Here is a 25677-nt window from a genome sequence, read left to right as displayed (position 1 = left end):
AGTGAGAGAAATTGATGTTGCTGTTAATTGGTCAATTTCCATGTTGGTGGTTAGAGATGGATGCTAGCCGCCCTTGAGGGAAAGTTGCTAGCGGGAAGCGTCGTTCGTGAGAAAAATAGATTTCCCCTATTTTCCCGTAGTTGGGACAAAGACTGTTTGTTTGTTTGAAGGACTTTAGTTAATTAAATCCTAAGATTTACAGCGGCTCCTCAGGCTAGCTAAACATGTACTGTGAAGATGCATTGACATCTGGTAATCATCTTGCTCGAAGAATAGGGTCTGCGTGTGGCGAGCCACAGGACAGAAACCGTTGGAATGTTTACTGTGGCGTGCCGCTACAGCTATTTCTTTTAAGGAGAGCTATAGAATTACTCCATCCCTATGTTACGTAAAAACGTTCATCCCGTAACCACGGCTACGTTCAGCGACTTGTTGTCGCCTCGAGCCCAAGCTCATTATCACAAATCTCGAACAATTATAATCGAGTTAAGTTATAGAGGCTAAAATATTGGGGGTTTTCCGAAGAATTCCGAAGAAAGGCTCCGGTGTCCTTTCATCTCCGACATATATAAAAACCTCAACACAAATTAATGTGCAGCAAAATAAAAAATTATACTTATAGTATTGAATAATTCTTTTAAGTTTCTGGTAAGTAGGTATACCCAACAATACTTTTGAAAGAAGCACCTCAGCTATCGTGCCTGACCCTGGTTAATTTCGAGAAAACTATACAAAGAAAATGAAAGCGTTGGTAAAGAATATCGTAAACTTTTTTCTGAACGAACTCTCCACTGCTACCTTGTTATGTAACATGTTGTAGTCAGGAGAATTGTATAAACATAAAGCTGGAGTTAATTGTAGATTCAATATAGGTTTAAGTTATTCCGCTGTAGATTTTTTCGGGCTTCTTCACTTTTAATTTTTTGAATATTTTTATTTCCTTTATTTTTTTATTCTTTTTATTTTTTGAATTTCTTTTGTTAGTTCCAACGCGAGTGATTTGGGTGTGTGATGAGTATGTAGTGTATACAGTGCGTGTTGTATGTACCGTGCTTATTGTGTATTTCGTTTCCAAGAAAATGGAGCATATATTGAACACGTACTGTAACATAAAACGATTGCTATTTTCGTTACAATTTTTCTATGTACAGGCTGAACACTTGTGGCGCGTGTGTGGTTTTTCTGTGTAACATGTAACAACAACAATAAACATTGTTTATATGTGTTACTATTTATTAATTTGAGGTGGTGTGTCGCGATAGGTGCGTAAGAAATACTCAGATGTTTTAACGAACAATTGCTTATTAAGAACGAATTAACAGTCAGAGTCAACAAATAACAATTAACAGATACGATTAACAAATAATTGGTAACAATTAACAAGTAACAATAGACACCAAGAGATCATTCGACGCGTTGCTATGCAATGGTACTGAGGAGTTATACATTTAACGGCGTAAGACAGACTGACTGCCCTTTTGTTCTGGATCGAACGGATTCTTCCCTTTGTTGCCCATCGATATCCCCCACTAACATGCATCCATTAGCTGTGCCGCCGCGGCTGGCATGTGTATGCTCCTTCGAGAATTCGGCGGAAAGAGCGTGAAGATATCGATGGTACATTGGGCATGTCGGTGTTGCGTTTTGACGGCGTCGCGCTTTGTATCCAGAGCCGTTGGAAAGTTCCGTGGCCCATGCCGCTACAAATTATTTATAAACACAAAAGATTAGAGAAGACGTTAATCTTTCTACTTGAAAATTTCATGAGTTTTATGTTGTTATGGATTTTAATTAGTAGACTGGTATAATACTTTTAATCTACGATTTTTCTCATAAAATGTTGCGCGGGATAGTTTACGTCTTCGAATGTCATGATCTTCCTCTCTACGACTTGTACCGGGTAAGCTGTTGCACACATATCGTTCGATTTGAGAATCGCTGTGCAGCCTGATGGCTGACCGGGCAGCTGACCTATTCTCGTCCATGTGAGGAGATTTGCATGCGTATAGGGGCATTTTAGGTAATTTTAACTAACAATAACTAAAAAACAAAGCCGAAAACGCAATTTCTTTATTCTTGATTTCCATCTTTACTGTTCTTCAAAAATCACCCCTTAAATTCTTTTACACCTGTAGCCGAACACCCTCTATATTACTATACTTTATAGAATATATATATATAATATAGTCACCTTTTGCAATAGGTACTGCAGCATGAATAATCAGCCCTCCAGTATCAGTGAAACTTTTCGAGCAATTTGCTTTACAGTTATGCTCAAGTAACGATGTCAGTTCGTAAACTGCTACGTATGGTGGATCAGTAAGCGGAACTTCATGTCCATTAACCTGCAATTTAAGTGTTTGTCATTCACTTATTCAGATATATTTCTAAACCGATAGAATATATGATATGTTTGTATTTGATCAAGATAATTAAAAGAATGCTAATTGAAAATAATATACGGTCGGATCCCGTATGAGACGATGCTTCTCTAACGTGGACTAAAAATTACGCCAATGCTTCCATATAACGCGATTAAGAAGCTGCAGGAAATGACTCTTTTCTAATATGAAAATATGTAAGTCTTTGAATTGACTCGATGCACGGTTTTGCATTAACTCTTGTGCGATAATGAGTTGGTATTGTGAACAGTTATTATTGTGGGTCGCATATTATTTTGTCATATTAAGAAAAGACTGCATATTTATTTAATTATATTCTTTTGCGCTCTTGAATTCTTGCGTTATAATTCTAGCGTTATAGGAGGTGCTATTGTACTACATTGTTCAGTTATATACACAGATTCATTGATCAATATCCGAAACAGGTCTTTACGTCTGAAAGTTTAAGCTTTCAAGCATTAACTCAAGGATCTGTCAGGTTAAACACGATGCGTAGACGAGAAGTCAAGCCACATTTTGTACTTTTGCTGCGAATTCGCCTCAAACCGAGGAGTAACGAGCACAAACCCGGCCATGATACTGAGACGCGATCTAATGCGGTGCAAATATCCATCGAGTACAACGTAGTAATTGAAGTCATTATCAAGCGATGAACTGCTTAATTCTGTATATGAGTCACCAATTCCCCAGTCTCGTCAAAGAAACGGGAAGTAGATAAGAAGTGTTTACGCAAAGCGACTAGTTCATAGTGTCGTATATTTGATTTCCCAGTGAGAGCGTGTCTATGATAGGAAACTTGCCGTTGGCAAGTCTATATAACAAATGGCACAGAAAAGAGCAGCAATTTGCAGTTGAAAATCATTGAAGCTAACGAAAAAATTTCTATCATTAACCGCAAGTGAACAACAATTTAACAGATCTTATAGAAGCTGGTACCCTTGCAGTTAGAAGTGTTGAGGTTATCTATTAGAGGAACGCGTGGACGAATGTGTAACATACACAATATACCTATGTTTCACAACAACTATCCATTGACGACTAACAAGGTGTTAATACAAATGCGGAGAACTTAGAAAATATGAACAAAGATAGGCACAAAACCAAATACCCCCCTCACGTTCAGAAATCACGTAAAAAGTACAAATTGGTTGAAGATACTAAATTACATCATAAAATTTAATTTCGGCACTGTGACAACGAAACCAAGTTATTGTGAAAGAACTATCCAACGCGGTAATTTAAATCTGTTTTCAATTGTGTGTTAATTTATAGTCGGCGAATTATAGCTTTAATATTATTTTGATAAATTAACTTTTATTATAATATAGTCAAATAAACTAATATTTTAATAATATTTAAATAAAAAAATAAATTACAATATAAATTAATAAACTAATTTTTCCTACCTTTTTCAGTTCTTCTCGTTTGTTACTTCGAGCTTGCGTTAGTATATGTGAACGTTATATGAACGTGCACTCTGTACAGCTGACACGCAGTGTACATTATGTTCATTATCTTCCTTTATTAAAATTGTTTAGTAATAAGCAACAATAGATAACGTAGACGACAATAAATAATAACTCAAAAATTGTTTAATACTGTTGTCTATACAGTATAGTGCAACATAATATAACACATTTTCGTTGGTCTTTGTACATTTGCTAAAAATATAGAGCTTAGAAATTAAAATTGTGCGGTGTGCGAATCCGCGGAAGCCGATAATTGCTTTTGTCGTTGTAAACACACACGCAGTTGGCGTAAAAAGTATTCGTACAATAACTAATTTCAACAAAAATTTTGTAGAACATCGTTTATTAATAAAATTTTAACAAATAAAAATTATATACGCATTCTTACAAGTCTGTAGAATATGTAGAATATATAGAAAATAAAGCTGGGATATCTATGCCCTCCGTGAAAATATTAACAAATATCTAAAAAATGGCAAAAATATATGCGTAATAAATATTCGTAGTTACAGTTTATGGGAAAAAATTATTAAGACGAGTATAATTATTTTAGTACTCAGCAGATTTCTTTTGATTTTATTATGACTTGAAGCCGTCGTGGCATTGAATTTGTCAAATTGACAAAGATCCTACTTACAATATTTTTCCATTCTTGTGAAAGTATCCTCATTGAATCATTTCCAGACGAAGTATGGTGACTCCGTATTTTGCGTTTTAGGTAGTCCCATATATTTTCAATAATGTTTATATTTGGGAATTGTGGAGGTATTTTAAGTGTTTCGGAACATTGTTCGTCTTTCAAACCTATTTTCTCTGCACTTTGATGCAGATTGTCTTTTATGCTATGAAGCGGTAACTGTAGAAATATTTATTACGCGTAGATATTTTCCTAGATATTTATTAATAGTTGAACAACAGAGATAGAAAATTATTTTGTGAAAAATCTTATTTTCTGAAAATTAGTTTGGAGGCTTCTAGGAATACGTATGTGGCGGCACTCGACAGCAAAATACCACAGCTCAACACTAACTAGAACCTGACAACGGCGACGCAGTGATTAGCGCCTTAGATTACGAATATTCGGGACCTGGGTTGAAATCCTGACCGATTTTTCTTCCACGCATTTAAAAATGAGAAGAAAATACAGGGATACCCCAGCAGCGACATCTATAGCCAGCAACTACAATTATCACGGACACCTATATACCTCACATATATAATTTCTATTTGTTAAAATTTAGTTACTAAACGCTCTACGAAATGTATTACAAACGTGTACTAAATGTTCTACTATAATTTTGTTAAAGTTAGGTTCTATACAAATACTTTTCGTATTAACTGTATCTGGGAATATTATACGTTACGGAAACATGCTTTTCGAGAATATTTATTGAATATGTGACATTTCTATTCGTCTTAATATTTATAACGCAATTGTAATATATTGATTGAATTTCTACCTGCAAGATGCCGACGATTTTTGTCATTTCCTCCTCCGATATATCATCTGTTTTGAAAAATCTTTTAATAAAGCGAACAGTGTTTGACAGCTCATGGGAATTTATTCGATCGCAATGGCTTTCGAGCGATAGTAATTTCTTATAAGATTCTAAATTAACATCCTTCGATGCTAACGCTCTTATGACAGTTATACATTGATAACTTGGATGTGGATGGCCAAATTCAGTTATAGATACCTGAAACATTACATTATTATATCAGTATATATCGTTAACAGATCTCTTTCATACATCTATCGATATATAAAATAGCTATAGAGTTTCTTCTGACGTAAGAAATAGCAATAATCTAACAAGAAGCATCACCCGAGAATGACACGCCGATTTTGATGAAACTTTGCATATTTATTATGCAATCAAAAATATTCCACACAAATTTTTTATCAATGATCGATTTACCTGTAGAGACAGGAAACAGCTTTTAAAATTGTTTACTAAAAACATATTTTCTGGAATGTCTCTAAAATTATGAATTTTGTGCTTTTGGACGAGTATGGTTAAACTTTTGCTCGAAACTCGAAAGGAAACTCTCAGTCACTACCAATATTGGTTCGTAAATTGGTTCCGTAGCTCTTCTTGTTCTTTGTTAGGAAGTGTAAAGTGTTAGACTTTTAAATGGAGATAAAATATTTAATCCCAACTCCGAAACTATGATACCGTTAACGTCTCCAACGTTACTTCGGATTTGACGATCACGGCAAAAGTATTATAGTTTAGAAACCCTAAAAAAGTGGTTTTCGGAAGTGAAATTAGCTCAAATGAAGATGCTTGATTTTGAACTGTTGAAAAATGAGATCAATTATATTCAAGAAGAATTTTGTGTATTCAAGAATATTACGAAATCATATTTTCAAAGATGTAAATATAGATAAATTATTAGAATATAATTGAGGTGTATGTGTTGTCCGTGATGATTGTTGGTAGCTGCTGGCTGTAGATGTCGGTGCTGGGGTACTGCTGTATTTTTCTTCTTATTTAAGAATTGTGGAAGAAAAATATATGACTACGGGCGCCGGGATTCGAACCCGGGTCTCAAACGTTCGTAACCTAAGGAGCTAACCACTGCGCTACCGTTGTCCGGTAGAAGTTAGTGTCGAGTGGCGGTATTTGTTGTCGAGTGCCGCCACGTAATGTTTTTGTAAGTTGATTTGTGCATAAAATCATTTTACGCTAACTGTAAGACACGCGTCTCGTATACGCTAAATCGTCCAGAGTTGCTGCTACGCCCGACCGAAAAAGTCCTCGAGTGCGAAGGGTTAAATCAACCTCTTCAGTACGATGCGCCATTATAGTGGTTTTCGCGGATGTCATCTTATATTACGACGCGCCACTATAGTGGCTCACTCTACTGACTCATTCGCTCACCGTTTGAACTAAATGATCTATTTCACTTGTCTTGTTTCATACGCATTTGCCCTCACAACGTTTTATAACAGAATTAACAATGTAAAGACAGAATATATAGTCTTTGTTTTTGGTACGCCAGTGTCGGGTGTCAATTGTTGCTTTTCATGAAAATAAATTATTAGTTCATTATTAGTTGCTCTTTTTAACATGCCGATCCGTATCCTTATAATTTTTTAGAATCTTTTATATATAAATTATATATAATATATAATATATAATATATAATATATATAATATATAATATATAATATATATAATATATAATATATATAATATATAATATATAATATATATAATATATAATATATAATATATATAATATATAATATATAATAAAAATTATAATTTAGTTATCCTTCCAAAACTTTGTTTCAATGCGCTTGCGTAGGGAGCAGCATTATCCGTCACACATTGCAGTGCTGTATCGTCCATTTATGTAGGATTGAAACAGTATAAAATACATTAATTGTAAGCTAGAAAATACTTTTTTAAAAACAGGAGTAGCGTTCGCATCTTAAAAAACAACAAAATGCATTCTTTTAACGATTAATTCTGCAACATTCCCGATTCTGGATTATTCCAAAATGCTCTGCACAAGTAACGACCCCTTCTATACTTATTTGAATTGTATATTAAAAATCATTACTTTTTTTTTTAAATATTTTTTGTTAATACTTATTGATTTTCGTGTAAACGCATTGATCAGAATTTCGATTTTACTAAGATTTTACTTTGATTTTAAATTACAATTAGATCAATTTAAATTCAAATTGGATTAGGTTTGTTACTGCAGACAATTGCTACGCTTGGATTGAAAACTTAAGAAAAATTAACCAGTAGAAATGCGATATACAGGGTGTTTCACTTAAAACAGGCAATCTAAATATTTTCTCTGCCTATGCATAATACGAGACATATTCCTTACGTAATTTAAATGATTTTAAGCGGCGATTTAGATGGAAGAACATTTTTTAAATAAATATCCTTTCATATCTTCTTTTCCAGGTAACCCATGTTTTTCTACGTATACATAAATAATTTTTCATATTGTATGTTATAGCTAACATTACTGTATATTCACCCACGTACAATAGTACGATCTTCAAACGATCTCGGACTCTAATATTTTTTAATTAATGGAATTTAGTTTTTGTGAGATTGCAGGTTTCAGCGATAACAAAAGATCGATCGTCAATTTGAAATTGTACAGGAACAAATGTTATTTCTGTCTAGATATTCAAGGATTTGGTAGCTGTTAAATCTCTCATTGTATCGATAAACGATCTGCAATGCATTATTCAAAGCGGGAGGAAGTCACAATGGTTTTATCGTGATCTGTATACGCAAGTGTTGATGGAAACAAGCGTGCGAGACGTAAATCTGTTACTCGGAATAGAAGTCGGAGGAACATCATCACCAATTAATCAAATTACGAGGTTTGTGAGAATCACGTATCGGTATAAATTCAACATTAATTTGGTATTAGCGTGTCAAACATATTCCGGATGCCTGATTCATAAAAATGTTATCCTTTCCATCTATTTTTTCATCAAGGCCTCCACAGAAATCACATTTCAAATCGCATATTGTAGTATAGTGGACGAAAGGCCTAAGAGATATCGGGCGAACTACAAACAATAGTCTGTCCATCAATCGAATAGTTTCGCGGAAAAGGCTTGCGTGACCCTGACCACGAGCGGTTGCGGAACACGTGCGTGATGAGGCTAAGACGAAAGACAAAGGGATGCTAAGGGACAAAGACGAATTAGCAGTCAGTGTTGATTGAGAAGCCAGAGAGCGTGAATCGAGCGTTGTCGAGAGAATGTAGTCCGCGTGACAGAGAGCGATGGAACTGTAGTGACGAGAGTTGCAAATCAACTATTTAGTTGTTTTAATTATAATACGTTATTGTGATTAGTTCACGTTAAACAACCATCGTTTCCTGTTTAACCAATATCTGTTTAATCCATTTACTTTAAATAAACTAATTGTAGTAAAGATCCCGCAATATTTTTAAATGCTGTATACGATAAAAGTCGAGCTGCTGTTATATATAGAAAGAAGTTGTTTAGAATGTTGACATTTTAAAAAAAACCGATGGTTTCAAAAAGTGTGAGTATTGGAAGAAACGGTTTGCAGATTCGTGTTTAGCTTACAAAAATAAAAATAGTTAGGTTATGTTAACAATGAAGTAGTGTAATTACCTTATGATCTCTGCGAGAAGAAGAAAAATTACACTCTAATCCATGATCTTTGCAATCTTGACAAAGAGGCCAACCACATTTTTCACAAGCTACTGCAATGGTTTCGTTCAAGACCGTGTAACAGCGAAGGCACACAGGAGCGCAATTATACATAGGACCTGCTATCAGAGGTTCATCATCTTTCAAAACAATTTCCCCAACTTTGATATTTCGTGTGGCTATACAATGACGACCCAATAAGGAATCTTCTGCTAACTGTAAAACGAGGTACGTAATTAATTTCGAATTTTTCTTTGCAATTTGCTCAAAGTGGTGTAATAATTAACATTGGTAACTCGCAAATGACAATATTCATTGAGATGCTATTACGCCATGATTATAGTCCGTATACATGTTTATAATACTATTTCATAGATCAATTTCATATTCCTTGTATAATCTTCTAATAGTCCGAGTTTCGTAAAGCTTCGTCTTTCGTATCTCTACGATGTATTATATTATAGTTACATTTACTTTGCATAACGTTGAGCCTTTTATTACCCTCATTTTCATACACTGTTGGAATATCACATTTGTTATTTACGAAACTGAATATGTATCTAGTAAAGCTAGTATTATCAGCAAACACAAATACTTTAATGTCTACGAATGTTGAGATACCGACTGCGTATAACGTATATAAAATTACTCTTGAGACACTTTCTTAGAAAACTTCTACGTTTATGCCCGTCTATATTTTCTTATGGAAACATGCCCTAATGGTTTGTAACACAATCTTACATACCATATACTATCGAAGACTTTAGAAGTGCTGACCAGCATTACTTATTCTTTAGTGCGCGATTCGTTTTATTGGGTATTTCGTACATTTATTGAATGATTGGGGTTAGGTTGGGGTTATTTATTCCCTTACTTGAATTAGTATTATTACGGACTGTTATTCGTCTGCTTCGTTCTGAGGTGTTATGTTCATGCCTAGTACACGCATATATCGGCAATTAAAAAACGGAATTCCTCCTTGAACCTAATTCACTCTCCTTTGTGGGCAGTTATTCGTGAGTCACACGAACCATCCAGAAAGGTAAGATCGCTAATTGATTTGTTAATTAAGTAAACGTCCACACTGGTTGTCTGATATAAAGAGACGAACACGTCTAACAATTCAGGTCTTTTTAATTACACTAAGGAGATTTTTCAAATAGAGATTTAGAGGTTTTTTACACAAGGTTTTTCATAAGCTTTTAAGCACTCTTGTGCCAATTCCGTGTCAGTTCCCCTATAACATTTATTTTTAAAACATTCATTTATAAAACTCATCTAGTAATTATCAGGCGTCATCCGACGAATATCTTCACCCCAATATAGTACCTTTGTCTCTAGTGGCATATTAGTGAATGGCGAATTACAAGTCTCGCAAAGTTAGATAAAATTATCTAAGCCGGACGATAGATTATTTGAATTTGATTCGAGACAGAACATTTTTTACTAAATATCTTTATAAACAACAAATTATATACAAATAATTGATTGAATATTTGAGTCATAATATAACATAATAATTATGTAATATTTTGCACTCCTTTTTATTTTTACCGCATCGCGGCTTTGGATTCCGAGGTATGAAAGAAAAGATAAATTTTGATGATTTTTGAATCTATTATAAAGATCCACATTTTGCATAACTTTTTCCTGTATATGTAAATATCGGCCAATCACTTCCGAGATATTCGCAAAAAACTATCAGTGAATTTTGCCTACAATTGTGCGGCCGTAATAGCGCGCATGACACTATTAGTTGCCGGTCGTTTACAGGGTGGGTCGGAAATCGCAGTACGACGGGACAAGGATTGATTCTACACGAAAAGATAAGTAAGTGTAAGAAAGTGTTAAATGTTTGTAACTGGATCAGCGGGAGGACATGTCCTATAATATGCAAAAAACTCATCTCGATTGGTCATGCCGTTTCAGAGAAATCGGTCAACATACAAAAAGAAAAAAAAATATACCCATTGAATTGAGATATTTTTTTTCTTTCCCAAAGTCAGTATCAAGACTGACCCTTATGTTTATTATATGACTTTTCTTTATTATAAGTATTTCTAAAATTTATGATTCATGGTATGCTAAAGTGTGCAAGAATACAAGGTATACTAGCATATTAAGCTTTAGAGTCGAAAATTATATTTTACAAAAAAATTAAATAAAGAAGCACATTCTTTATAGATTTACAAAAAATTTTATCAAAGATACAGATTGTGCCAATACTTCCATTCGGCACTGTACCATGTTACAACTACATATTTCCTCATAGATATTATATTAGGATAAAAAATATTTTTCATTTTCGCCTGCATCATTTTCAACTTTCACTTGTAATTTTAAGTAATTTATAACGTATCAAACTATGAAAAAGTAGAAAGTACGATGTATACTTGAATTTCTTATAACTAGGTACTATAAAACACAGAAAATTTTAATTCAGCATATGTAAAAATGTTAAACTCAAAATTCGTTACGTTTAACATTCGCCTCTTTCCGTGGATCCTTTGAATGCTATATACTCGTATATATACTTTGTAAATCTTATAACAGTATCATTGTTAAAAATATGATAATAAAAATTTGTTTAAAATATGTAATGTCGTTAAAAATTTAGTAAAACTCTGACATTACAGTTCCAGAATTTATAATTAGAAAAGAAAATTGGTTAACTTGAGAAAATCGTACAAGAGTAATAAATAAATTAAAATCGGAAATATTTAATTATTTAATGTTTTATCTTCAAATTTCGAATAATTAATACGACTTAGACTTGATATAAATTTGAAACAATTGTACATTATATTTATACCAAACTATCCTTCGTACATAATTAGCTTCAATAAGGAAATGGTACATTTCAATGAATCGTCGCATGCTATTCAAACGTCTAAACATATCGTGCGATGTTGCCACATCAGCTGCACTGCGTAGCTTCTAAAAAATTTGCACGTAAACCTATCTTTTCATTAGCATATAAGAAATGGTTATTACATTCACAGGACAGTTTTACAGAAATTAATAAATACACCATCATATTTCGATATAATTTGGTGCCAATTTTGGTATGGTTCTTGAATATAGTTTTCCTGTTTCAGAAGAAAAAGAAGGACGAAGAGCCTCTTTTCTTAATTCCGCCACGTGTTACTGTGTTAAAATACATCAGATTTCTCGCAAGGTTCGTGTCTCAAGTCAAGTCTCGATAGTTTCGTTTCAAAATTGAGAGTAGTCTTGAATTTTGAGCTTTACCTAACAACTACTTCAGGCAGCACTGGAACTCGAATTTCTTTCAAATTTCGGTTAAGGTTCTAACCTTATAAATAAGATAATCTTAACCAAAATAACGCATTGACTTTAGACGATGAAAACCATACTTAAATCAAAAACTGTGTTCTAATTGTTCGATGGATATTGTGACAAATCATTTTCAAACATCGTGTACAAACTTTATAACGCATAAGAAACAATTTTACAAGGTATAATAAATTTGATTACATTAAAGTAATCTTGCTTTTTCTCCTAAGAACTAAGACTAAACTTAATATAATATAATTATATAATTGAATTCATAGGCTAGAAAATATTAGATTAGTACGAAAACTACTAACCTTAAAACTTTTGCAAGCTTTTGCGTGATTCCTCCAATCCTCTTTCTGATGTTGCTTACTGCAGTAATAAACATTTCCACAGGCACTACATTTATGAATTGCATTTTTCCCGCAAATCGCACAAGTAGTCTGAGATTCCATTGTTAAAACTTGTAACAATTTCGTTTACAAAAATGCATATATTACATATTACATATGTTCTTAATTATTTTAATATTATTTTATGTGCTAACATTTTTTATTTATAGTAACAGAGATTTAAATCATTAAATTATAATCTCTCGTTATTAAATAATAATTTGAAAATATAGAAATTCCAATAATATTTCGAATTAGTATGATATATTTAATACATACTATGACCAAAGAAAAAAACTTTAATATTGAAAGTACAACAAATTTTCCATAAAAATAATAGATATTTTTCCTTTTTCATCACAGTTTGATTGAGTTACATATTCACGTATAATATTGTTAATTGAGCGATTAAAATATATAGTCTAAAAAATAGATAAGCGAAAAATATAATTTAATTATGCAAAAATTTATTAATTTGAAGTCGTTAGAAATGGGATATGAATATAAAAAAAATGTATTTAGAATATAAAAATGCACAAAATTTAATGAAACACACGGTATTGTGATTAGCCGTGCAATTAAATGCATCATCCTATTGAAAAAAAGAAATGAAGGAGGAAAAAAGTTTGCGATTTCAAAACTTACCTCAAATAACTTTTTAATCGTAAGAATTCGAACAAAAAATTTTTAAATATCTTCTTTCATTTAATGAATTTCATTCACTTATAACTGTTATGTACTTTTATAATAAGTTTTATATAATATAAAATTTAAATAGAAGTTTAGTTCACATATATTCTGTTATAAATTAAAAGTACGAAGTGATTCATTAAATTCTGAAAAAAGAGCTAATATTAAATTATGTGGGGCTTAAAAAGTATTAGTATTACAAATGTAGCTATTTAAAAATAATTGAAACAAATATACGAAGTGATTCATTAAATTCTGAAAAATAGCTAATATTAAATTATGTGGGGCTTAAAAAGTATTAGTATTACAAATGTAGCTATTTAAAAATAATTGAAACAAATATACATTTAGTCGAAAAAGTAACTTAAAAATTATACAACACACGACGCGATAAACTTTGTTATTTAAAACAAGGAGCGTCCGCTTTTGCACGGTGATATAGACTAACTAAGCGTATTGCTTGAGAGGAAGTTGATTTCCAGAATAGAATCTATTTAGAGAAGAGCAACAGTACTTGTGCCTAGACATGTACGCTAGTAATAATATGGCTAGGTATAATGCGTGTAGCATAGTACATCTACACATCTTAACATCAATCCATGTTTCTAACACATTTTCAAAACGGAGAAAATTGAATGATTTACACGTGCAAAGATAAATATTAATTCTATAATGGAATCTATGTATCCAAAAAATATATAAAATCGCGCGTTTCTTATTCCTCTTTTTTTCTTCTTCAACACGTTGCGTATTATTTATTGTTAAAAAATAGATGTATGTACATCTGTATTGTACGAGCGAAAAATGAAAGAGAGAAAGACAAAAGGAAAAGGAAAATACGTGTCTCCTAAGAGAGTACTGATTTTACATCCTTCGAACGGTCAACATCCTTCGACCGGGTATACACACCCGTAGATCAGTCACTCACTCATCTCGTACATACGCACCAGCGTAACTGCCATCGTTATAAGTTGTTGGAATAAACGGTGAAATATAACTTACTATACTGTGTCATACTCATTCAACCACCTCTGTTATCTTAACCGAAACAGGGAAACGACTACTTCGCGGCGTCGATTAACCGAATCGTAGCGAGAATTTACGCCTCTCGCTGACGCGTTTTCCTCGCGACCGCGTCTCTCCGCGAACGATCGTAACAAGGCGAATAATTTGAATTCTATAGAATTTATATATACATTTTAATATATATGTCGGGTTTACATTAGAATTAGGGTTAGGGGCGTGAAACGAATCTTCCTTTGGGTTACACGTTGTCGTTATGCAATAGAGAAGACATTGACTAGTGCAAATACGATTATTATAGAACCGGACAAGTAACCGCGGTAGTTAGGTACTCGAGAAACTAATGACAATGATCCTAGGTTCAATAACGAATCCGCGGTCGACGGGATAATAGATGAACGTACTCACAAAATCTAAGTCGGACGCGTAATATTCACTGGTCGTAAAGAGTTACTCCTTTCATCAATGAGATCGCGAAAAAGAATGTCTTTCCCGTCCCGATGATGCCACGGAGGAAAACTACAATAGGGTGTGTCTAAGGACACGAGATCATCGGATTCGTCGAGAAAAGCCTTCGTTCAGAAAGTGAGGGAAATTAGCGTTGCTGCTAATTGGTCAATCTCCATATCGGTGGTTAGAAAAAGATGCTAGCCGCCCTCGAGTGAAAGTTGCTAGTGGGAGACGCCGCTCGTTGAAAAATATGTCTCCCCTATCTTCCCGTAGTTGGGACAAAGACTGTTTGTCTGTTTGAAGGACTTTAGTTAACTAAACCTTAAGATTTATAACGGGCCCTCGGGCTAGCCGAACATGTACTGCGGAGACGCATCGACATCTGGCAATCATCTTACTCGAAGAATAGGGTCTGCGTGTGGCGAGCCACGGGACAGAAACCGTTGGAATGTTTACTGTCGCGTGTCGCCACGAATATTTCTTTTAAGGAGAGCTATAGAATTACTCCATACCTTTGTTAGGCAAAGCGTTCATCCCGTGACCGCGGCTACGTTCGGCGACTGACTGTCGCCTCGAGCCCAAGCTCATTATCACAGCTCTCGAACAATTACAATCGGATTGAATAACTACAATTGTTCAATTACAGCTATAGTAGACTCTAGGTTACAATGTTGCGGGATTATCCAAAATTCCAAAGGCTCCGGTGTTCTTTCATCTCCGACACGGCCATCCTGACTATCACACGTCCTCGTGTGTAACTAAAATATCGTGTTTTCTTACATGAGATTCGATGCAACTGACATTATTTACGATTTAACTAAGTATCCAAGTAAGTCAAGGGTCCAGTGCAATAACAAAGTTTCGTTCGGAGGTTTGACAACAGAAAAATAAAAGAGAATAAGAGTTTGTAATGTTATAATTTGTATTCAAAGTGTTAGGTGCGTTCTGTGAGTCGCCAGTCAGACCGTAATGACGCAGCAGATCATTTTCGATTTCGTACACTGGTGAATCTCAGTTCGTTGGATCATATTGCCACGTTGGGTGCATTACACCCAGAAAGCGCAGAACACCACTCAACGGGTTACAACAAAAAGCACATAAACCCACTCAACGGGTTACAACAAAAAGCACATAAACCCACTCAACGGGTTACAACAAAAAGCACATAAACCCACTCAACAGGTTACGACAAAAAGCACGTAAACCCACTCAACGGGTTACAACAAAAAGCACATAAACCCACTCAACGAGTTACAACAAAAGCACATAAACCCACTCAACGGGTTACAACAGAAAGCACATAAAACCACTCGGTGTATTACTATGACCACAACGCAGTGTTAATGATCCTCTGAGGTCAGTGTACTTGCATCGTTATTATCACCGCCGTTGTCATCATCGCAGACGTCTAACTCAGCAGGGACGCAACCTTCTAGCATTTTTCTCAGTCTGTCATGTCTGTCCTTATAAGATTGTTTGCCGTCTAAGGTTTTTAAAGTATGTCTATCTCCTTTCAAAATCTCTGCTATTATGAATGGACCCCTGAATTTCGGATCTAACTTCGTCTGGTTTCTTTCCTCGTTTTTGCGTAATACAAAATCACCAAGGTTAAATCTAACTACCTTAGCTATAGTTTCGTCAACTCCACCTTTATCGTACCTAGCACTAATTTCTATATCCTCTATTGCCCGCTGTCTTACATCAGAGATATCTACTTCTTTTTCTTCGATATTATCGGGTATCAACGAGTCGTAAGGTCTTTGCTGTTCCACCAATTAATAGTTCCAATGGGCTCGATTTAGTCACGCGGTTGGTGGTGCAATTCGAAGCCAGCGGTATTTTGCCAATCGCGTCTAGCCACGATCGCCCGGTCGTTTCTATGATCGTGAACATAATTTTCAACGTACCCGTAATACGCTCTACCTGACCGTTGGCCCTACTCGCACCGGTTGGGATTAAGCGGAGTTTTAGTGTTTACCTTGCCAGAAATCTTGGAATTCTTTACCCGTTAGGACACCTCTCTTGATCCGCTATGTGGCCCCCTCCATAGTCTCGGATGCCGGACCATCTTCTTTAGAAGGATACTGGAGAGCCCGCACGAGGTCCGACGTCGAAGAATCGATAGCATCGTTGAGGGCGAACCTCTCTATAGCACCTGGGTGGTCTAGGGGCAAGAAACGGAAGTTGATTTGCACTACCCCGGACATGCCCGAGGATCTCGTGCGTTAGATGAGGATTGCCACGGCTGCTGATATCGGGGCTGAAATGATCAGGAGGGTCGAGGAGATAATCAGGATGGTGATTACATCGACCAACCTTAAGGGAACCTATATCAAGAACCAGCAACCTCTCTTGCTACCGGGACGATGCAGTTGTCCAGGAGGATTAGACCCGCTTGCGTTACCCAGGCCCCAAGACTCACGGATGCGAAGCCGTCGTTGTTCGAGGAGGAAAACGAGGTCCTGCGGAAAGAGCTTGCGAGAGTGGCGGTGAGCGCGCCCCAGGAGTGTTCTCGGTGCGGCGCCTCAGCTTCCGTGTCGGGGTGTCCTCCGAGAAACGGGCAGAGCGACAACGCGCGTCTCTCTGCCCTGGAGAAGAAGGTTGAGGAGCTGAGACCCTCCATCATAAGGGCCATTGAAGAGCGCTTCGGAGGTAGGCGACACGGTCGTGAGGCGCGAGCCAGACAACATTCGGTGGCCTCGGCTCGCACCAACAGCGCCACTCAATTACCATCGCTCCCGAAGGAGGGGCGGGGTGGAGAGTGGAAGGTGGCCGAGCCAAGGAAAAAGGGAAAGAAGAAGGAAGAGGTGAAAAAAGTTACAGAAAGGGCGGTTTGGGAGCCAAGTCTACAAGACTTCATTCGCGACAGACGCTCAGGCTGGGAGGAGGACAAAGGGCACCCCGGAATCCAGAGCTGCCGCATCGACGGGGACCTCGGCAAAAACCCTGAAAGCTGTGCCGATGCAAGTGCCTAAGGAGGCTGTGCTCCCTCTCGCTCACTGCGAGCATCTGCGGTGACTCTGACCCTGGGTGAGGGGGCGAAGGCGTCATACGCGGAGATGTTGGCATCGGCAAGAGGGAACATTTTGCTGGCGGAAGTTGGCATCGAGGCAGTAAAGATGCGTAAGGCTATGACCGGCGCTATCATCTTGGAGGTCCCCGGTGATAAAGACCGGAAGAACGCGCCTGCGCAGATCTGGGACCCGGCCAGACGGAATACCAGGACGAGTTTGGGCGGAATCGGTTATCATCTTGGCTCCCCGTCTGTGACATCTCTTTACCAGACACCTGAGGGAGGGTGTGTGCCCCCGGGCATGGCGGACAGCGAATCTGGTTCTGCTAAAGAAAGAGTGAATTGGCCTTACACGGTGAATCGTGTAAGGGCCATGGCGGAGGCCATGGTGTCGCAGAGCGGGGTGGCGTTGGCGGTTTCGTTGGACGTAACAAACGCCTTCAACGCCATTCCCTGGGATGTGATAGTGGAGGCGCTGGAACGCTTCGAGGTGCCCCCCTACCTTGTTCGTGACATCCGGGCCTATCTGAGCGACAGGTGGGTCACCTACAGGGACAACAGAGAGAAAGAAGCACGAAGGTCGGTTGAGCGGGGTTCTGTGGGCGCGGGATGTCTATGAAGGTTTCCTCCACGAACAAAAAGTGAAAGTTGGAGATAATCTGTATAAACTGGACTTCGTACTGAAAAATAATGAACGGCTTCTCGTGATCGACGTAACTGTCCACTACGAGAACAGAGGTTATCTCCAGAAAGTGAAAAAGGAGACGAGCGACAAATACCAAGCGTGTCTAAACGAACTAAGAATTAAGTATGGCTTTGAGGAGAGTGGTGCTGGGAAGCAGAGGGACAATTACTACGAAGACAAGGGAAATTTTATACGAATTGGGTTAGAACAATAGCGAAATAAAAACGATACTTACGAATGTACTAAAAAGCTCCATAGAGATGTGCAATATATTTTTAGATGGATGCTTATATTACTGTTATTTATGATTTATATATGATATATATATCGAAGAGGGGTCAGGACTAAGGTTGTGGGCGTTTGATGATGTCTGAGGACACGAGATCATCGGATTCGTCGAGGACAAAAGGGGGTTCGTTCAGAAGGTGAGGGAATTTGGCGTTGTTGCTAATTGGTCAATCTCCATAGCGGTGGTTAGCCTTTGACGCGGTATCGCATCCTGCGCTAAAGCTATGTCTGCAAGAAAAAGGTATTCCGAGTTCAATAATTGAACTTATTCTTAAAATGTATAGAAACTGTTGGATAGTCAGCTGTGCTGAATACAATCATGAAGTCAAAACAAACATTCTTAGAGGAGTAAAACAGAGAAACCCATTAACTCTACTTTTACCTAATTTATGCTTAGAACCGCAGTTGGAAGAGACTGCAGAAAATACAGAAGGTATCAATGTCAGAGAGGAAGGAAATATTCCAATTCTCGCATTTACGGACGACGTGGTCCTGTTTGGCAAAGATAAAATTGAAGCACAGCGACAAATTACTATGGTATTGAACGGTAATTCCGCAACTTCTGTAAAAGAGCCTAACTTTCCAAACATCACAAAGAAAGGCATCTAGTTCCTGAAAGACCCAGAGAAAAAAACTGATGGTAATAACTGTTACGTCTCGCGCACCACACAAGCCGTAACGTGAGGTAGCAAAGGAATCGGTCAGGATTCGCGAATAGCGCGAGCAACAACTATAGGCAAATAGAATTAGAAATAGAAGACTTACACGAAAACAAAAGATATGACGCATGCAAGCACTTTAATTGTATGACGAGTACGGTAGGAGCTTAGTGGTATCCTCTTCGGACTACGTTGGGTCGATGATAGGAGGATCATTGAGGCGCGACATCGATGGAGGTTCTACGTTATTGGCCCAAGCAGACAGAAATTCCTTAAACATGTTTGCTCTTCGTTTTTGTTCCCTTTTTGTTATTCAACCTCTTTCAATTCTTTCTCTTCTTACGCTGGAAAGTCACATGAAGATATATATTCCGACCAAAGTCGAAAAAGAGACAAAACTAAAATAAAATAACGTACTTGCACAACCTGATCGAAAATCAAAGATGTCGATTCCTCCGCACGCATGAACAGAAAAACATTTGATACACATACATTTCAAGAAATACTTTATTAGATTAAAGAGCACGGAGAAATGCGTGTTTAGATCCGCGGAACAATGAGGTGTCCGCTGATACGAACAGCCTCGCGCACGCCCTCCCCATCACAGTACCCACTACGATAAGCAGAAGAGACCACGTTCTTCTCATGCAGCATTAGCAGAGACGAGCAACTGTCACGCGCTAAAGGATCAAGTATAGGCATCAGCAAACCATGTGCCAAGCAGAATACGACTAATCATTAGCAGAAACTAATACTGCACAAAGAATGCAGCAGCAAGGATGTCTAAAAGGGAAACCCGCAATAACGCGTCCGCAATACCAGAGGAGAGAAGAAACCCTAATACTTTCAGAAGGACACCAGTAGAAGCAAAGGCTGCAACATCCGCAAAGGTAATTACATGCCAAAACTCTGCGTTATCATGGGAACAAACTTTCACGTGAAATTATCTCATTACAGTTTTAAAATATAATTATTCATAGTTATAAATAAGCGTAGCCACCCAGAGTTCAGTTCAGTTGTCAGGCAGAAGCCAGCTTTGAGTTTAGAAATCAGCCAATTTCCAATTGAGATTCAGTCGCTTTTAATTTAGCAAAGAATTGACTGAGAAACAATTGTTAACGAATGATACAATCAGTCTTCGAACAATTATGTCATTTAGTAAAGTGCGTTCGATAGTACATTTAAGCATGGTGGGGGTCTCAGTCATTGTAACATTCTCTTCTTCAACAATCTCGGACTTGTAGCACATTTGCCACTCAAATAAAACTTTCCGTTGACTTTCATTGTCAACAATCAAGAATTATTATTGTATATTTAATCGAGCATTCTTTAAGATTATTAAACAACCAAACGACAGTTCGCGGTGCTAACCTGTGACCTGACACGGTTGAAAAACCGCAATGGTTATGGTGCCTTCAATAATTGAAGACGTCTACGGGTTTTCGCATTTATCCTTCCACTGTTAGTAGAAATATTTGTTCACCTGTGGGCAACACTTGCGAAGTAACTTGGTTGCCACAGAGAGTATTATTGTCACAAACAATCTTTGTTCATGTTAAATGCTAAAGTAAGGAGGAATCCTACTGTGGCGGATCGGTACCAACAGGACGCCGACAGGCCGAGGCATCAACGCGGTGGTTACACCTCCCGGGCGAACCGCGGGTACCAACCGCCAACACCAGAGGGCTACTACGACGACAACGAGTCTGTCTGTCTCGCTAGCGGTTGAATATACGGGCGCACGATACAAATACCGCACCTAGCGAGAGTCCCTCTACGTCTAAGGCAGGGACTACCGGGTCAGTCCACCGTAAACCACCGAACGGGGCGGACCTCTCAGCCTGAAAAGGGACAGCAGGCTTAGGTCCTGACAGTGTGCGCAGCAAAGTAAACAACCATCCTCTAAAGGAAAAAGAAAAAGTAACAAAAAGTGACAAAAAGTGAAAAATCATCGCAGTGACATCATCGCAATAAATAAAAAAATAAAAATAAAATTAAAAAAAATAAGACAAAATAAAAGTATATAAAAAAATAGAAGTTACCGATAATGAAGCAAAAAGCAGGGCAACGGAACCAACCTTAGAATTAATAAGAAAACCCACCAAAAGAAAAATAAATACGCAAAAAGCGGCCAAGAAAATCAACAATAGCTTAAAACTGTTCGTGCAAAAGACGCGGAAACTCAACCCCCAACCAAACCTAGTTGCCAGGACCAAAGGATTAGAAGATATCCTAAAAAACACAAAAGAAGAGCATCTTTCCGCCCAGGACGAAAGGACTAAGGAAGTTAGAAACACGAGACCCATAAAAGCTGCCTCGCCCCCAGCGATCTCAACAAAAAACAGAATTAGCTTACTAGAATCAAAACCACATCCACAATCACAGCCGGGACCAGCAAACTACCCAATATCGAGCTCAACGCCAGAGCAAATAAGACAAGAAAACGTGGCAAAATTACGTATTACGTGTATTACGTCTCAAAATGGGAAAACACAGTCCCACCACACCGCCAAGGCAATCAACACCGCAGGGGCGACAGGCCTCATCGTACAACCCAGGAGGCCCAGCGCCACCAGCATCACCACGGGCGAGGCGGGGCACCCGACGGACACCCCACCAGATACACCGCAGAGGAGCGTACGAACGCCCCATCCACTACAAGGGAAAACAAACCGCCGCCTATCAACATAACGCTACAAGACCCAAAGGACACGGTAACGCTTATAAAGAAAGTAGCAAACATCAAACAATTCCATATTAAAAGGATACACTCAGGTAAACATGCTCTCTACCTCCGAAACCTACCCGATTTCCACAAAGCTAAACAAATACTCCTCTCAGCCAACACAACCTTTTACATGTACACACCTAAAACAGAGAAACACCACACATACTTGTTAAAAGGTTTAGACAATAGTTACACTGAAACAGAAATACTCACAGACCTACAAGCTTTACAAATAGACGACGTTCAATTTACAAAAGTCTGACGATTTACGACAAAAAGATCAAGAGAGAACAATATATTGCTTCCCATTTTCATAATACAATTATCCCCCGACAGCAATATAAGTAACCTGTTAAAAATTAATGATTTTAACTACTTCCGAATAAAATGGGAAAAAATAATAAAAAAAAAAAGATGACATAACACAATGCCACAAATGCCAGCGGCTAGGTCACACAGCGCAAAACTGTAACCTAAACTACCACTGTGTAAAATGCACTGAGTCCCATGGTCCAGGCGAGTGCAAAATAAAAAAAGAAGAGGCAGTAACCAAAGAGAAAATATTCTGCGTTAACTGCAAAAACTACGGACACCTCGCGTCATACGACCTTTTGTGCCAGTTCTGCCCGAGCAGCCGAGCTAAGCGGACGTGAAAAGTGTTTCACGAAAGTGCGGCAAGTGGGGAAGAGAAAGTTACGAACGGCTACGCCCATAGCTAAATGGTAGAAACCTGTGTCTTCTATTACGAAGACTAGAAGCAAACTTACCGTGAAAAAACAAATTACTCCGATAAAAATTATCAGCAAAGCCACGAGTAGGACTGTTCAGTTACAATTGAAGTTGATATGGAAACCAATAAAGAAACAACTCAACAGGATGAAAGCTGGAAGGTGGCCAGCTACAATAAAAAACGAAAAATAACAGGTAATCTAGATACGGAAAGCAGCGATGGCTGCAAGAATTACTATTAAGAAACTCCTTCAGCTCGCTAACGGAAGAATTAGACGACGACCCAACAAGCAATACCACAACTCAACCAACACACATTACAAAACCTCCACCAATATTTGTTGAGGTGCAAATAATAGACCCGCTTATTGATCAACTAAACAATATAGTTGGAAAGAATAATTACACAATAAAACAAACAAAATTAGAACAGGTAAAAATCCAAACAAACACGCCAGAAAATTATAGGAAAGTGATAAAAGAATTAAGGGGAAAAATGCTATATACCACACATACCAGCTCAAAAGGGAAAGGAGCTACAAAATAGTTATAAGAGGATTACATCCAAAAATTAACACAGAAAAATTAAGTGACGAACTAGCAAAAATTGGCCATCAAACAAGAACAATAAACAATATGACAAGGTACGATACGAAGCAACCATTACCACTATACTTAATAGAACTGGAACCCAGAACCAATAACAAGGAAATTTATGAAATCGAAAAAATTCTAAACACTATAGTAACAGTGGAACCACCACGCTACAAAAAAGATATACCGCAATGCATGCGGTGCCAACAATACGGTCACACAAAAAATTATTGTAACAGAAGCCCGACATGTGTTAAATGTGCAAAAAATCACTTAACAATACACTGCCCATACACAGGAAAAGTACTTACAAAAATGATGAGCGAACAAAACGCAGTCCTCAGACAGCAAGCGAAACAAATAACAGTTATGCTACAACTACTTACAAACATGCTGAGCAAAAAATAAGAAATAAAAATGGACATGCTTAAAATAGCAGCCTGGAACTCTAACGGCCTACAACAAAGAGCCCTAGAAACTAACATTCCTGTTCAATAATAATATCGACATACTACTCGTATCAGAAACACACTTCACTACAAAAAGCTATATAAAAATACCGTACTACACCATATATGATACCAAGCATCCCTCAGGAAAAGCACACGGAGGGACCGCAGTAGTAATAAAATACGACATTAAACATCATTTACACAGTCAAGTTGTAATATATTATCCACGGGAAGATCAACATGCTGGCCGACAGACCAGAGCAAAATACCTGACCTACTTGATTTTGCAATTACAAAGGGACTAAACGCAAATAAACTAAACATAGCACCCAGCCTCGAGCTTACCTCCGACCATACACCCATAATAATTACATACAGAAACAAACCAATACTTGACAGCAATTCAGAGACGCTATGCAATAAAACCACCAAATGGCAAACATTTAAAAAAATAATTGAGAGCAAAATCAACTGCAACATCCCATTGAAAACACCTGAACACATCGATCAAGCAGTAACAACATTTACAGAAACTATTCAAGAAGCAGCAAGGGCAACTACTATACCTGAAACAACCAACAGACAAACAAAAATAATTCCATTAGACATCCTCGAAAAAATTAGAGAAAAAAGAAAAGCGAAAGCAAAATGGCAAAAACACAGAACAAAAGAAAACAAAAAACACCTAAACAAACTCGCATAGGAAATAAAAAAATAAAATAAAAGAGCACAAAAACAACGAGTTTATAAAGTTCATTGAGTCACTATCTGTACACGAGAACTACAACTACTCCCTATGGAAAGCCACAAAAAAAAATAAGGAAGACAATAAAAATGGTCCCAGCAATCAGAAGATCAGATAACACATGGGCAAGAAGCAACAAAGAGGAAGCTGGGGAATTTTCCAACCACCTATGCAACACATTTACACCACATAATATCAACAACAGCAACCACAATAGTCATACGGACGAGGAAGCGCTAACCACTAGTACATCAACTGACAAACACTACACCATATCCAAAACAATAGCACAAAAAACTAGAAACATAATCGAGAAAACAAAAAATAATAAAGCACCAGGAATCGACCTAATCAATGGCAAAATCTTGAAAAACCTTCCGCCAAAAGCGATAAGACAAATTACAATAATAGTTAACGTAATACTAAAAACACAATGCCTTCCTAAAATTTTGAAACTGGCACAGATCATAGTGTTACCTAAACCAGGCAAAGACCCACATTAAACTAAATCATACAGACCAATTTCATTACTTCCTGTGTTCTCTGAAATACTAGAGAAAGTAATTTACGACCGCATAAAGCCAATAATCGAGAAGAAAAAATTAATACCGGTTCACCAATTCGGATTCAGAAACAAACACTCCACTATAGAGCAAATGCACAGACTGGTCAATGAAATAATACTAGCACTACAAAACAAACAATACTGCACAACCCTCTTTATGGACATCGAGAAAGCATTTGACAAGATAAACCACAATAGCCTACTTCATTCAATCAGGAAACAATTCCCGGAGCAGATATACCATTTAATTAAATCTTACTTTAACAGCAGAACCTTCGTAGTAAAAATTAAAGACACATACTCGGAAGTTAAAGACATCAAGGCAGGGG

At 37.2% G+C, this 25677-nt stretch overlaps 1 protein-coding gene across 6 annotated transcripts; it reads right to left on the bottom strand.

The window, feature by feature from the left end:
* Window positions 1–727: 727 nt before the first annotated feature.
* On the bottom strand, window positions 728–13849 carry LOC117165530 (SET domain-containing protein SmydA-8-like). Of its 6 annotated transcripts, none has more exons than XR_013060577.1 (8): window positions 13763–13849; window positions 13373–13563; window positions 12650–12798; window positions 9003–9257; window positions 5332–5568; window positions 2192–2345; window positions 1812–2129; window positions 1564–1700 (listed from the first exon to the last, which is right to left on the bottom strand). XR_013060577.1 is itself a non-coding variant. In XM_076626026.1 (7 exons), the coding sequence occupies exons 3-7, from the start codon at window positions 12788–12790 to the stop codon at window positions 1441–1443; spliced, it is 1047 nt and encodes a 348-aa protein (XP_076482141.1). In that variant the 5' UTR covers window positions 12791–12798; window positions 13373–13563; window positions 13763–13849; the 3' UTR covers window positions 735–1440. The 6 variants fall into 6 exon arrangements, 4 of the variants coding, with proteins under 4 accessions (XP_076482144.1, XP_076482141.1, XP_076482142.1 ...); XR_013060578.1 differs by having other exon boundaries at window positions 1609–1700; window positions 1859–2129; XM_076626026.1 differs by lacking the exon at window positions 1812–2129 and having other exon boundaries at window positions 735–1700.
* Window positions 13850–25677: the final 11828 nt, after the last annotated feature.

The sequence above is a fragment of the Bombus vancouverensis genome, chromosome 17 (genome assembly GCF_051014615.1).
Source record: "Bombus vancouverensis nearcticus chromosome 17, iyBomVanc1_principal, whole genome shotgun sequence".
NCBI classification, from domain to species: Eukaryota; Metazoa; Arthropoda; class Insecta; order Hymenoptera; family Apidae; genus Bombus; species Bombus vancouverensis.
Note: the sequence above shows the minus strand (reverse complement) of the source record. Positions and strands in the feature narration are given on the sequence as shown.

What these genes read in the sequence shown, in the direction of transcription:
- LOC117165530 (XM_076626026.1), bottom strand. Translation starts at nt 12,790, where the DNA reads ATGGAATCTCAGACTACTTGTGCGATTTGCGGGAAAAATGCAATTCAT. An exon ending in AAGCTTGCAAAAGTTTTAAG is followed by an intron (nt 9,258 to 12,649) that starts GTTAGTAGTTTT and finishes CTCGTTTTACAG; the next exon opens with TTAGCAGAAGATTCCTTATT. An exon ending in TGCAGTACCTATTGCAAAAG is followed by an intron (nt 1,701 to 2,191) that starts GTGACTATATTA and finishes AATAATTTGTAG; the next exon opens with CGGCATGGGCCACGGAACTT.